Source organism: Vigna umbellata, chromosome 2, assembly GCF_029865625.1.
Source record: "Vigna umbellata cultivar VRB3 chromosome 2, Vumbellata_1.0, whole genome shotgun sequence".
Lineage (NCBI taxonomy): Eukaryota > Viridiplantae > Streptophyta > Magnoliopsida > Fabales > Fabaceae > Vigna > Vigna umbellata.
In genome coordinates this window covers 15,116,953-15,131,408 of record NC_142166.1, presented here as the reverse complement: position 1 = coordinate 15,131,408, position 14,456 = coordinate 15,116,953, and the positions used below count along the sequence as shown (strand labels likewise).

The 14,456-nt window shown below is 33.2% G+C and overlaps 1 protein-coding gene across 1 annotated transcript; it reads left to right on the top strand.

Annotated features, from left to right (window-relative positions):
- Positions 1-9,149: 9,149 nt before the first annotated feature.
- WNK3 (WNK family serine/threonine-protein kinase 3) lies at positions 9,150-13,214 on the top strand. The gene is made up of 8 exons (XM_047323689.2): positions 9,150-9,531; positions 9,689-9,726; positions 9,852-10,079; positions 10,164-10,387; positions 10,486-10,643; positions 11,526-11,709; positions 11,786-11,914; positions 11,997-13,214. Exons 1-8 carry the CDS (start codon positions 9,448-9,450, stop codon positions 12,782-12,784), a joined length of 1,833 nt encoding a protein of 610 aa, XP_047179645.1. The 5' UTR covers positions 9,150-9,447; the 3' UTR covers positions 12,785-13,214.
- The last annotated feature ends 1,242 nt before the right edge of the window (positions 13,215-14,456 follow it).

The window sequence follows — 14,456 nt, the reverse complement described above, 5'->3', positions numbered from 1 at the left end:
AACAAAGGGATTTTTGAAGTTGTAATAATCTCGCATACAGTAGAAATGTTTTTATAGAACCGAATACACAATGTAAAGATTTTTTCTTTTCACAATCTCTCCACACTATCACATATGTCTTCCAAGCCTCTTCTTCCCGTCACCGAAAAGGATAATATATGTAAAAGATTTTTCAACGTTCAAGTCAGCACTTGGTCGAAACTCTTTCGTCAAATATCAATTAATGCAAAAATGAATAATAAATCATTATTATTGTGCTATATATAGTGTTAACCTTGTTGACAATGAGTCCATTCGAATAGGCCACAACTTATGAGTCCATTAACCTTGAAGCCCAATGGCCAAATTACCCGTTAAGCAATACTCGTCTTTGGTTAAGTCTTTCCATGTTGCACCCTCAATAGACCATAGAAAATACCAGCACGTGGTGCCTGGTCTTCGGCATTCAGTCCTCAATCTTAATGACAAGTTAATCGAATAACATGATATGACATCATGGATATGATTTCAAAATTCAAAACATACTTAAATTATCAAAATGATCAAAATTCAAAACAAAATCATGCACGAACACAAGTATGGATTCCTAATCAATTAAACCAAGAGGTTCAAGGATGAACAACAAATTGAACCTTCATTTTTCTTTTAAACACATATAACAGATTTGAATTGAAAAACAATTTCAAGACAATTAAGAAAGTGTGGAGTCAATGCGAAAAAATGAAGGAACTGATACTTAGCTCATAATGACTGTGAATTGACTTGGCTATGAATACACTTGAAGACGCCATGTATTCCACGAAGACATGTTGAGCTTGGATTAGCAGAAAACGAAAGCATAGATGGTTTGGTGTGGTGCGTGTGTGTGCAATGGTTAGTGAGGAAGGATTTCTAGAAAGGTTATGCATATTCTAAGGAAGGAGGCTAGAGGAAGCTAACCAAGAACCTCTAGCTAGGACTTTCAAATATGAAAAGGTATATGAAATGATCTCAATAGAGTTTTATTAAGCATTCAAGAGTAATCTTTACAGTTATGTAGGTCTTTATTTATAGGAAAGGAGACCTCCAAATTCTCAGCCAAATGAATTACATCACACGTCTTATTTACATGCTGGGAATAATGGATCAAGGGACAAGTGTCACCTCGTGCGTTGCATGGTTTTCCACCATGTGCTTAATATGCTAAACACGAGATGTTCTAGAATAGTGGATTGTTCTTCTTGCACATAACTCGACATATTGGCAATTAGTATGGAGCTTGGCAATAGGAAAATCAGCTTGGTATAAGGCATGGAAACTCGTTAAATAAAAAGGAAGATCGACAGCTCGGCATGGAAGCTCAGTTGGAACATAAGAGCTCGGTTAGAAGTAGAGGATCTCGACTAGCAGTAGAGGAGCTCAACTGGAAGTAGAGGAGCTCGATGGAAGCAAAGGAGTTCAACTGGAAGCAAAGGAGCTCGATTGGAAGTATATTTACACGGTCAAAAGGAAATATATACTATTGGGTTTAAATACAATCGATCAAATTTTAACATCTTCCTTAACCCGTCATTAATAGTTGTATCCTATTATGCCCACTTGTCTTAGTGTTTTCCCAACCTTCTACTATTCTTCTTACCGTGCTCCTAGCGATAGGTCCTCTGATTAGACCTAAGTCATCAGATGAAGACCCATAAACCCATTACTTTAAGGTTTTTGATTAATAATAATGTCAATCTTTTATGTGTTTGAGCTCAGGTTTCATTGTTTTTGTATCTCTCCGATGAATCTCCTCATCTATAGATCAAACATTATAAAGTGTCATCATTATTCTCCTTCTTAAAGATTGAAAGCACGATGAGAAAAAATGACATTCACAATAAAAATTGTGTATTTTCAATTTTTGTACTAACTCTAAAAAAACCAATATAAAACTTAAAGCATACAACCCTTAACATTGATTTCACTCAAACCTCATCGTTATAGTTACTTTAATATTGTCTTATACAAGGCTAAATCATTAACCAAGATTGAACAAATTTGTTCTTTTAAAAATTTTGATTTATTAAAAGATTCTTTAAAAATATTTCCTAAAAAATTTAAAGAGAAAGTAAGTTTTCTTTTTGTCCAAGTCTTTTTATACATCTAATATCAATTATTCAACCTTAAAATAATTGTTTCACACTAGTACACAAACAGGAAATGGCACCGGTTGCTTTGGTTTATAGGCACCGGTTCTATAACCGAGGCATATTCAGACGAGGTAAAAAGGGGTACGTTTTATGCCTCGGTTTTAAACCGGTTCAATAAAAATGGGATTATGCCTCGGTTTTTTACTTAACCGAGGCAGTAACGTATTTTTTTTTCAACAATTCTGATTCACATGGAACGATCCCCAAACTGGTAAACATCCATCCTCATCTCCTTAACATTCTTTGTTAACCACTGCTACCTTCAAGCTTTCCTTCCTAATTACCACGCTGTTCAGTTCTAATCACCATGTTGTTCAGTTCTCCGGTCAGAAATACCTTCAAGCTTTCCTTCCTAATCACCACGCTGTTCAGTTCTCCGGTCAGAAAGCAAAGTAGCACTTTTCCCTTCTTCCTTGGATGGTCGTGCCCGTGCACTTCACCCTCAAACCCAAACCCTCAAACACCCAAATCCCAACCTCAAAGAACCGCTGGATCCCCCTCCCTGCCCTCGACGGGAACCGTAAGAAGGCACGCCCTCAAGAACCGCAAGGAGCCTCTCAAGAACCGAACCGCCTCTCATGAACCAGTAGCAAAACTTTGAAAAGGCCAATTAAAATTCTAATCCAGCAAAACAATCATTCATACACAGATTCATACACAGTCCAAGTAAAAAAAAATTAACAGGGAGAGACGAGAATGAGGAAGCGGAGCGAGATCGCGTCCGGTGGCGGAGTGAGATCGCGTCCGGAGGCGGAGTGAGATCGCGTCCGGTGGCGGTTCCGACTGCTCTTGGGTTTGATGGATCGAGGCAGAAAGAGAGAAAAAAGAAGATGGAGTTTGAACCCTTTCAGAAACGTCACTGTTGCAGAAACGCCATCGCAGCAGGACGCCTTCGCCGCCACAACGTCGCCACCCCGCACTCGACTGTGGGCTTCGTCGCTCCCCAATGGATGAAGCTGGTGACGAGAGGCTCGCCCGGATGAACCACGCCGCCAATAACCAGAGGGAGCTCAACGGATCTGGATGCAGCGAGGAGGAAGCAACAGCTTGGATGCAGCGAGAGAGAAGAAAAGTCGAGAACTTTTTTGGATCTGGATGCAGCGAGAGAGAAGATGCAACGGAGAGAAGAAAGTGGAGACTTTAACCGTGCAGCAGAGGGAAGAAAGTGGAGACCTTTAACCGTGCAACAGAGAGAAGAAAGTCGAGACCTTTAATCTTTTTTGGAGCTTGGATGCAGTAGAGAGAAGAAAATTAGTACGCAGGTAACTGAAATTGACTATAAGGCACCGGTTGCTGGCCACCCGAGGCAGTAAAGCCTTCTAATTGACTATATGGCACCGGTTGCTGGCCACCCGAGGCAGTAAAGCCTTCTAATTGACTATATGGCACCGGTTGCTGGTCACCCGAGGCAGTAAAGCCTTCTAAAAAAGCTGTCACTCTGAATTGCAATGTACGAAGCAAGAGTATACACTTCGGTTCTTGTGTGACCCGAGGCAGTATCACCCTTCCACCACGGGTTACAATTTAACAGACGCGTATAATTTTTTAAGCTTCGGTTCTAACATAACCGAAGCATATACGGCGCTTTCGTAACTGCTTTTTTTACTAGTGTCACGATCATTACAACTACAAATGTCAAACAAGCAATCACACATCCAAATAATGCAACTAGCAATCTCTTTGAACAACTCTCAAAAGATATTGAATGCACAACCTTATCAAATGTTCTGGGATGATTTCTCAAAGTATTTCTTAATAGTGTTATTTTTACTGGTTATAACTTTTCATAATGTTTATTGTATAGAGAAAATCTTAAATTTTTTTTATAAAGATACTTCAGTTTTGACTTAATTAATTATGTTAAAATATAATCAATTATGTTATTCTTAGTTATTTTTGGAAACACAACTTGGAACAATATAAATAAATTTATGCTTCATCTAATTGATTATAAATGCAAACTTGTAAAAACTATTAAAGAATGTTAGATTATGTTAAGTCAGACTCAGAAAAGAGAAAAGAAAAACATTAAAGTCAACTAAAAGAATAACTTGCAATAATAAAATCTAATTGATTAACAACATAATCAAGGATTATTTTAAAAGATAACATATCAACACCAAATTGATTATTTAAAAAATAATCAATTAATAACGGAAGCAAGGTTTTGAAATAATTTGTGCTAACTATTTTATAACAAATTAACACTAATGATAATTGATTATAATCTTATATAATAGATTATTACAAGAAATTATCAATTCATAAATTTTAAAAAAATCACTTAAGGTTGTATAACATCTGTTTCTTTAAAATTTAAATTCACATCTTTCCTATATATAATACACATATTCAAGGAATTACACTCTAACACACAATAGAAGATCTTCAATCTCATCAAGATTCATCATCAAAATATATTTTATTCTTCACTTAACTTCATCTTGATAGACTTAATCAATGTCTTGTTTTTTCGTGGTTGTTTAATTATTTTTATTTATGCAAATGACTTCTTCTTAAGATGATGATTCTTGCACTAGGTTGAAATTGGAAATAGTTGCCCTTAAGGCATTTTCATTTGGTTGAGTTATTTTGCAGATTAATCGGTGCGCTTAATGCGTGTGTTTATTTTTTCTTTTTTGTTACGTTTGTGAATTTAATAGGTAACTGGTGATTGAATTTTCTTTTTGGTGGCATGCGCAAATGGTCGGTGTTCCTTTAACTAATATTAACTGTGTTATTGTGGTTTTGTGTTTTATTTCATTTTTGTCTCATTTTATTTGGTAAATGAATCCAACTTATGTGTCAAAATGTTAACCTCATTGGGTTATTTGACTTCTATTTTTGTTGCCTAGTGAGTTACTTTTTAGATTTATCCTCTACCATATATGTATTTATGATTTTACCTGAAACTTTTAAGATCAAAATTATTATCTTTTAATGTTTACAAGTTGCAACTCTTCAATTCCTTTTGTGTATGCCATCTTCTCAAAACCCTGAAACTTTCTTTTTCATCTTTTCAAAAAAATCATGTATATTATATACTTTTTAATAAACTAATCTATCACAAAAATTACTTTTAATGTCGGTTATTTTAGATGTTTAATGTTAGAAGAAATCCTTGACGTCTTAGACCGAGATGTCAAATTAACTTTGTTAAAAGCAGACATTTAAATATGTTAGTCACATAGTGTAATGTCCCTTAACAACGAGTATTATAACATACCGACATCCAATTAGTGTCACTTCTAATGGAGAGTATTTGACGTATGTTGGTGTACTAACAAATGTTGTCTTTTTTTTTTTAAATATTTTTTATATTTACAATTTAACCAAACTTGAAAAATAAAAAATGCTCTAAAATAGTTCAAAAAAATTTCAGTATGATTATATTTCAAAACTAAAATTATTGAAACACAAAATGTGACTACTAATACTAAAATTATCAAAACTAAAACTAAAATAATAAAAAACTTGTCCAGAGAGTTTTCAAGAAAAATACAATTGTTATTGTGGGTCTTAACCCCATCATTCCAATACACATGCTATCCATTCATGTCTTATCTTCTTCATTGTGTCATACATTGTAGGTGAGATTTTTGAACAATTGCAAAAATAACATAACTTCATTATGTATGCATACTAATGTTTAAAGTTTGATGTGATTTGTAATATGTGAAAGATATATGTTATTACCTTAGTCCAATCATCTTTAATTCTTGCTCGAATGATGGTTTTTATCTAAGACATGACATAATAGTCACATGCCCATGAATCTGGTTGTTTGTTACACTAAACAAGACAAAAAATAATCATATATCAAGGTCATAAATTGACATACAAAATTAATAACTTTAAGATGAATGAGTTTCAACCTTTAGATATAATACTTGAATTTGTTGTGCTTTGTCTTACCCGCAACTAATTAAATTGGAAACATTTAAAATATAGGTTAGTATTAATATAAATAAGTAGATGATACGAAACAAAATAACACTTATGTTTGTAACATGGATTTCAACTCAGGTTTCATCTTCTTATGTAAGGAACAAAATCATACAACAATACATTATCATTGTATAATGACCATTAATTGTTAATGGGCCCTACCATGAATAACAAATAATTAGTTGATTAATTAGCATCACTTAATAAAATATTACATTCAATAACACATACCAATCATGGTATGCATAAGGTACATATCTTTTGTTTTTACTCAAATATCCATGTTTGTAAATAAGTTTGCTTATGATCAAGTGTGTTTCCAGAAGATTGAATGGTTAAGGTTCAATAAATTCATAAGTAGAAGTCTGACCTTGGTTCACAATGACTATGTCCATGTACCTATAATAAGAAAGTTAAGTATATATTAAAAAGTAGCAATTCCAAGATTTATATATGAAAGACAATTAAAAATCTTACATGCACCATAGTTGTATGATTCAAATATTTAACATTCAGTCTCCTCCAATGACCTCTAATGCATCATTTCGAGTAATGTACAATGACACATGACATTGGAGGCCAAATACTTTTAGCTCTCACTCTACTAGTCCTCTATTCAACCTGTTTAATTTCGTTATGAGCTTTCCTAGACGATCATTGTCTACTTTTGTCATGTCATCATCTTCATGGATAACAAGTTGACGCATAACCTGCTTCTCAGGATGGGAGAACTAAAATAAATCTTTTCAAAGGTATGAGTCCTTTATTTATAAAATGTTACATAAAAATACTAAGAATAACAATATAGTATTCATGGTGGGCCAAAATATGGCATGATCAATACTTTAGGTCAAGCTATAAATGTGCCTAAGGCCTCTTCAACAAATTGAATTTCTGAAGTTGGCACAGACACTCGAGCATGGAGATCTTGAACTTCATCAATTGTCACATGCACGTAGTGGGGCAATAGAGGAGCATCATGAAAGTTTTTCCCTCCTCCAAGTTATTATCCTACGGTCACTACAACGATCTCCATCAACCAATAACTCATATTGATAAGAGTAATCAATAGCATCTGTACTAGAGCATGAGCCTTTTTTGCTCACATGATGTCATGTTGATGCTTCAATGGGTAATTACATATTCTTTTGGATCATGGACTAAAGTTTTTCTTCAAGTGCTCTTTGCATTTGTTATTGTTGTAATTATTCCATGAATTGTTGCTCCATAACTACCATGCTTTGGTTGATTCTTTCTTCCATTTGGAGCTCCATCTTTCACAACACCTTTTGACTCATGAATTCACTACTTGAAGATGTCCAAAACACAGTCCCTACACAAAAGCAATTGGTGAAAATGAAAGAAAACAATACCAAAGCATCCAAACAACATGCATTTGAGATAAATGAAAGAAAATTTATCTTTGGTGGTGGTCGCACGGGTCATCGCAGCTACTAGGAGGTTGAGAAGAGAGAGTAGAAAGGAATTGTGAAAAGGAAATGCTCTCACACTATTTTTTTTTTAAGTTCTTTATACAGTACATGATTATGGATTCTATGGGAGATCAACATCATATATCTTTAGAGATAAGATATTATGGAGACCGACATCTAATAGCTACATAAAAATAACTTTGTGTTGTATTAGTTTATTATTTTAAACATCATTAGACATCAACCACTCTACAATCTATAGTGTAATTAGATATCACATCACCTTTCCTATAATACAACATCTAAAGGATATAGGAAATGTCATTCTTAACTCGATTTTTTTAATGTTTAAAATCATTAGATATAGATTCTAGTAGAATCTGATGTCTAAAAATATATGACATCGACTATTATAAAATCCGACATCAAATTTTTTTATAATAGTACTTTTCAACTAATTTTTTAAATATTAAAAACAATATGATGTTTTCCAATTAACTGTTTTAGATGTTAAAAAATCATATAATATTAATCTCTCTCCTAAATGGGAGATCTTATAAACCCAGTATAATGTTGCAAATGTAATACAATCATTTTATACTTTATCTTTGGTTCTATTAGTTTTCGTCCAACAGCTTCAAAATTTTTCTATTTAGTTTGTATAATTTAAGAAACATTTGTTTTTGTCTCTAACTCAGTTACATTAAATGTTTTACTTATTTAATTAATAATTACAAGTTATTTATATTGCAATTTTAATAGTTAACATTCTATTATAACACGAGTTTTTAAAGTATCCACTTTAATAATGTTTAGACAGATACTTTAAGAAAAAAAAAAAATTCTAACCTAAACTAAAGATTAATTTTGCGTTTGAAGGACGGGTACAAATTTAGCTCAAACTGAACATATTTTCTATTTTTAAATTGAGTTTGATGAAGAAAATGTCAAAACCTTAAAATAAATCATGTACTTGGCTAAATTTTCTCAACTAAAGACAAAAAACAATCTTGTATTTTTTTTAAGAAATAAATAAGAGTATAATTATTAATTAGCATTAATTATTTTAATTTTTCTAATAAGAACTATAAAATAACTTAATTACAGCATTGAATGTTTTTAATTAAACTTTTATTATTTTTTTTACAAGAACTCTGTTTATATTTTTCAATTTTGAAATTGTATATTTCTTTGTATCTATGGTTTTGAAATTAGTATAAAACAATATTGGAATAATAAAAATCATGTTTTGTGTTATATTAATAAAAAATCTCATATTTTTAAAGGCAAAGTAATAAGATCATGAAAATATATAATTATCATATCACCTAATCAATTAAAAATATTAAATAATAAAAACTCAATTAGAATATATAAATTTTTAGATATCCAATCTAAAAAAAATCATTAATAAAAAACTAAACTAAAAATATTCATAAATTTACAACTTAATTAATTCTTAGAAAATTTAAATTTAATATTGTATTACTTGTTTATGAAGTAAACGAGCAATAAAAAAACAAAAATAAGAGAGTAGTAGCCGATGAACTTGCCTTGAACGCTATAAATGAGAGTATTTGACTTGGCCAGCATAAGATATTAACAGCATGTTAGTTGCGTCTCCTTGAACTTACTCTGCACCTGCACGCACCTTCCTCTTCCTCCTCCTCCGAGTCTATAACGGAAACGGAGCGTTTCAATCGAAAGCATCGTACCATTATATGTGCTGTTTTCACTCTGCCAATAACGAGAACCAGAACCAGAACCAGAGCTAGCATTGTTTCCTCGCGTTCTCCGAAATTCCAATAACAACACCCATAATTCCCGTTCCTCTTCCCTTCCCCCATTTTCTTCCCAATTCAGCACTTCCTTCTACGTAGCTAGGGTTTCTGCCAATGCTGCCGGATTCCTCCGAGCAGGACCTCGACGATCCTGACATGGAATTCGTCGAGGTGGATCCCTCTGGTCGTTATGGTCGGGTCAGTTTCACATCTTCCTCAATGCGGATCCTTAATGCCTTCCGTTATACCCCTTCGTTTACCTTGTTAATTCTATTAATAATCGATTGATTACTTTTGCGACTTATTTTTAAAACGCTTCGCTTGATCTGATTTGGTTTGCTGGATTATTCTGCAGTACAAGGAAGTTTTAGGGAAAGGGGCTTTCAAGAAAGTGTATCCTTTTTCGGTTTTTTGTATTTTTCCACGCTTGATTAAAATAACCAGTAACCAGTCTGCATGGATTCGTTTTGGGGGTGGGAGGATTTTTGTTTGGCCTTAACAGTGAAATGGAAATGTAGATATCGAGCGTTTGATGAATTGGAAGGTATTGAAGTGGCTTGGAATCAGATTAAGCTGGCGGATGTGTTACGTAACTCTGAAGATTTCGAGCGACTTTATTCGGAGGTTCATTTACTCAAGACTTTGAAGCATAAGAATATAATTAAGTTTTATAACTCATGGATTGACTCCAAGAGCGAGAACATCAACTTCATTACTGAAATTTTCACCTCAGGAACGTTGCGCCAGTGAGTCTCTTTCGGCTTCTGTTGTGCTTTTATTTTGTAACGTTGGTGAGCTTTTTGTGTTTATGTTTTACTTTCTTAATTTAGATACCGGAAGAAACATAAGCATGTTGATTTGAGAGCTGTGAAGAAATGGTCTAAGCAGATTCTGGAAGGCCTTCACTATCTTCACAGTAATAATCCTCCGATCATTCATCGTGACCTGAAGTGTGATAACATTTTTGTCAATGGGAATCAAGGGGAGGTAAAAATTGGTGATTTAGGATTGGCGGCTATCCTCCAGCAGGCCAATTCAGCTCACAGTGTCATAGGTAACATTTCCTGTGAAATTGTTATACTCCTTATTTTTTTTCTTTTGTGGACTGCTGCGGGAAACTGAAAGCGTCTGTAATTCTCATTGTGAGCCTAGGAACTCCGGAGTTCATGGCCCCAGAACTTTACGAAGAGGAATACAACGAGCTTGTTGACATCTATGCTTTTGGTATGTGCTTGCTAGAGTTGGTAACAGTTGAGTACCCGTATGTTGAATGTGCCAATGCCGCTCAAATATACAAGAAAGTGACATCTGTAAGTTAAGCTCTTTTATCAAAATGTTGCCAACTATTTTACCTTACGTGTGATGCAACGCTGATATTAGAATTGCTCATTTCATCTCAATGGAGATGGATATAGTATTTCATTCCTCAATGAAAGCTTTTAAAAAATCCTAGAATATTTGATATGGTATTTTTTCTTCTTCTCCAGTTTTTGAACCTGAATTTTAATTGGCTTCTAAAGAATGAGAAATGATATTAGCACATTCTTTCGAACACACTCTATGCTATTAACTGGAATTTATTACAAATGACATAATTCCATGGGTCTCACTTTTTACTTAATGATTCTTTCTCATAATTTTATAATCTCCTATACAATTTAACCAATAGCAGAGTGTGGGTGCTAATACTCCTCTTTTGGGAATAATGGTTAACACCTCTTCGATAAGAATCATCTAAGGTTTTAGCTTATGTAGGAAATTGCTAAAGATCTAATTTAGATGTTTGAAGAGGACCACAGATGTGGTTGGACATGCTTTTAAGGTTTAAAATGGTCATGGAAATTTTTTAACTCAACTTGAAATATATTTTTCTGCTCCATAGTCTTATTCATATACTCTGCAAAGAATCAAATAACTGTCCAGTAGTCAACAGTTGACGGGTACTCATGATATTTTAGGGGCTTGTTTGCTTCAAGGTAACATTTTTCATTGCTATTTTCCGTTAAGAACTATAAAAATGTTAAATAGTTTCACCTTATCTTGCCAAAATCTTTGAAAACAGGAAACAAACCAGAAAAAAAAAATGTTTTTCAATTATTGGTGAAAACGGTAACGGAAACCATTTTCTTAAACCGGCCCTTATTCTCACTTATCATCTTTATGTTTATTATTGTTGTTTCCATTCCCGGTAGGGAATAAAGCCAGCATCATTGGCAAAAGTGACAGATCCTGAAGTTAAAGCATTTATTGAAAAGTGTATTGCTCATGTATCTGAACGGTTGTCTGCGAAGGACCTCTTGATGGATCCCTTCCTTCAGTCAGATTATGATAATGAAAGTGTAGGCCGATCTTCAAAAGCTCAAACCCATCATTTAGGTAATTATATCCCTTGCGTCTAATTTCCCAATTAACTATATTATTTTGTTTACCATCTGATGCATCGCAAATGCAGCAAATATTTCTCATAATCAAGCTATTGTTGTGGATACTTCTGCTGAGGCAAGTAGGGAATTCACGGTGGAAGGTCAGAGGAGAGATAATAATACAATATTTTTAAAATTGAGAATTGCAGATTCCTCAGGTCTTCTCTTAATTTCTTATCTTATATTTATCCAAAGTTTCTATTTTCTTTTTCATTGGTTCTGATGTTCATTTCCATGTAGGTCATATTCGCAATATCCACTTTCCTTTTGATATCGAAGCAGACACTTCAACCTCTGTTGCCAGTGAAATGGTTGAGGAGTTGGAACTAACTGATCAAGATGTTACAACTATTGCTAGGATGATTGACTCTGAAATTCGGTTTCACATTCCTAGTTGGAACGTCAGTGAACTTCCTGTTGACAGTTATAGTCAAGATTCAGGCTATACCTCTGAAAGTAGGCCAGAGGCCTCTCCTATGAAACACGATTCCATTACTTCTCCTGGCAGTCTTGCATTAGAAATATTACCTTCAGGTCGAAAGTTCTGGTCTGACTCGCCAAAGGGAGTTGGTGGAAACTCTCCATATCGTGCTGGTTCTTCAAACTTTTGTTCTGCTGCAGATGCAAACGCTGCGGATGGTAGTCTGGCCGCGAATGGTGATATTTCAGCAGATGATCGTGTTGGTGATTGTAGTGATGAGAAGGTGTGTGATGAGATTGTTGATTCCCCTTCCAGTGAAAAAAGTATTAAATCAGGTGCAACCAGTGAAAAATCTGCTGTGAATGTAATATCTGGAACCGTGAAAGATTCAGAAGCAGAATACATCAATCTCATAGCAACAAAACTGGAGAATTTGTTGGTTAAACAAAGAGAGGAGTTAGATGAATTAAAGAGGAAGCACAAATTAGCTGTCTCAGATCTTTTGAAGGAACTTTCTCCAGAAATTAGCCAGAAGGTTCTAAATATATGCAACCTACAGATGCCTGGCGGTGAAGTGAAGGGAGAGGCTCGCGCTTCATTCATCTAAATACCCCGTTTGTAAAGTTTATGGTAGTCGCGGGTTCAGAATCTAGAAAAAGCCAAAGCTCAATTTAGGATTGAAATTAAGTAGCGATCATGTTTGTTGCTTAGAACCTGCATACTGTTAATATTTTGGTTTTCATAATTGATAGAGGATAATTTTTTAATGCTTTTAGTGTCCTTGGTATACAATGTGAAGAGGAAATGCAGCTGGAGTTGGTTTATAACTAGGGAGTGATCTGTGCAGTCCTTGGGGAATGGCTCAACGTGGTCTCCAACTTGGAGGACTCAATGCTATTGCTGCATTTACCCAACAAACATGGGTTAAAGTAAGAAATTAGTTTCTATAGGTCATGAAACAGGATTATATCAATTTAATATCTCATCTGTAAATAGTCTGATACAATAAATTAAACCATAGAAAATTTATACTTGTACATATACATACATATATACATATACATACATATATATATATATAATAGTATATATATACTATACATATATATATATATATATACATATATATATATATATATATATATATATATATATATATATATCTGCATGTCCTTTCAATTTTACATGCAGGTCTTCCCAACTAATATTTCTGGGCTTGGAGGTCAGGCACTGCAAACTTAGAATTGTTTGCTTACCCTGCCAAAGTATTATAATTTTGTTATTACTCACTTGTGTTCGGGCCGTATATAAAAACATGATTTTAAACTTCTTTTATTCTATAAAATTAATTTTTATTACAATTAAATTTGAAGTTAAGTGAAATATATTCAATGTTTTATTTTCAAAGTAAGTCTATAGAAAAATAATATTTCTGTTACAAATGCATTTGTTTTTAACTTTCAAGAGTAAATTTGATCTAGTTTTCTTTGATGAATCCATGGCATTTATTGGTGATGTTATGTTTCTTATTTCAAAATGCATGTATTCTTGCCTTTTTACCAATAGAAAGAAGAGTTAAACTATATGATGCCGAACATTGTTACATAATTAGACGATGTTGTTATTAAGTTATTAGATAATGTTCTTAAAAATATTAAAAATTGTGAGGAATACATTTAATAAAGATATTGTTAAAATTAATTCAAATATATGTATAGAGTAAAAGTACATTTTTCTTTATATTCCAAATGAAGTGCATTTTAGTATTGGGAAGAAAATCGAGTTTGCTTCTTTGATTTGTTCAGGCTTAATGAATTTGAACGGTATCGTTATCGGATAGTGTTCATATTTCAAGTTCCTATAAATACCTAGTATTATTCTTTTTTGGTAAATCATCTTTTATTATTTACTAGTATTGAAACTAATACCAATACATACATCATAACCAAATAGTTTTATAAACAACAGGTAAACTAGGAGAATACAATAGATCGAGTACGTGGGCAATGATTAATAAAAATTATGACTTTTTTATAAGATTAACAAAGCTACAGATTTGAATTTGGATTATAAACTATTAATCTCAATAGTCTTTTGTTTTAACCATATGAAATGAAATTTTAAGTTATGCATATTTGACTTTAAGTCGTTGTTTGGTTGAATACATTCGGAAAGACAGAATAGTCTTTCAACGAGTGAAAATTAAGCAGAATGAAAAGAGATGCATCATTTTAAAAATATGTTTTTATTTTTAAGTAAAAAAACTCAATTTGAAAAAA

What these genes read in the sequence shown, in the direction of transcription:
- WNK3 (XM_047323689.2), top strand. Translation starts at nt 9,448, where the DNA reads ATGCTGCCGGATTCCTCCGAGCAGGACCTCGACGATCCTGACATGGAA. An exon ending in CCTCTGGTCGTTATGGTCGG is followed by an intron (nt 9,532 to 9,688) that starts GTCAGTTTCACA and finishes ATTATTCTGCAG; the next exon opens with TACAAGGAAGTTTTAGGGAA. An exon ending in TATACAAGAAAGTGACATCT is followed by an intron (nt 10,644 to 11,525) that starts GTAAGTTAAGCT and finishes CATTCCCGGTAG; the next exon opens with GGAATAAAGCCAGCATCATT.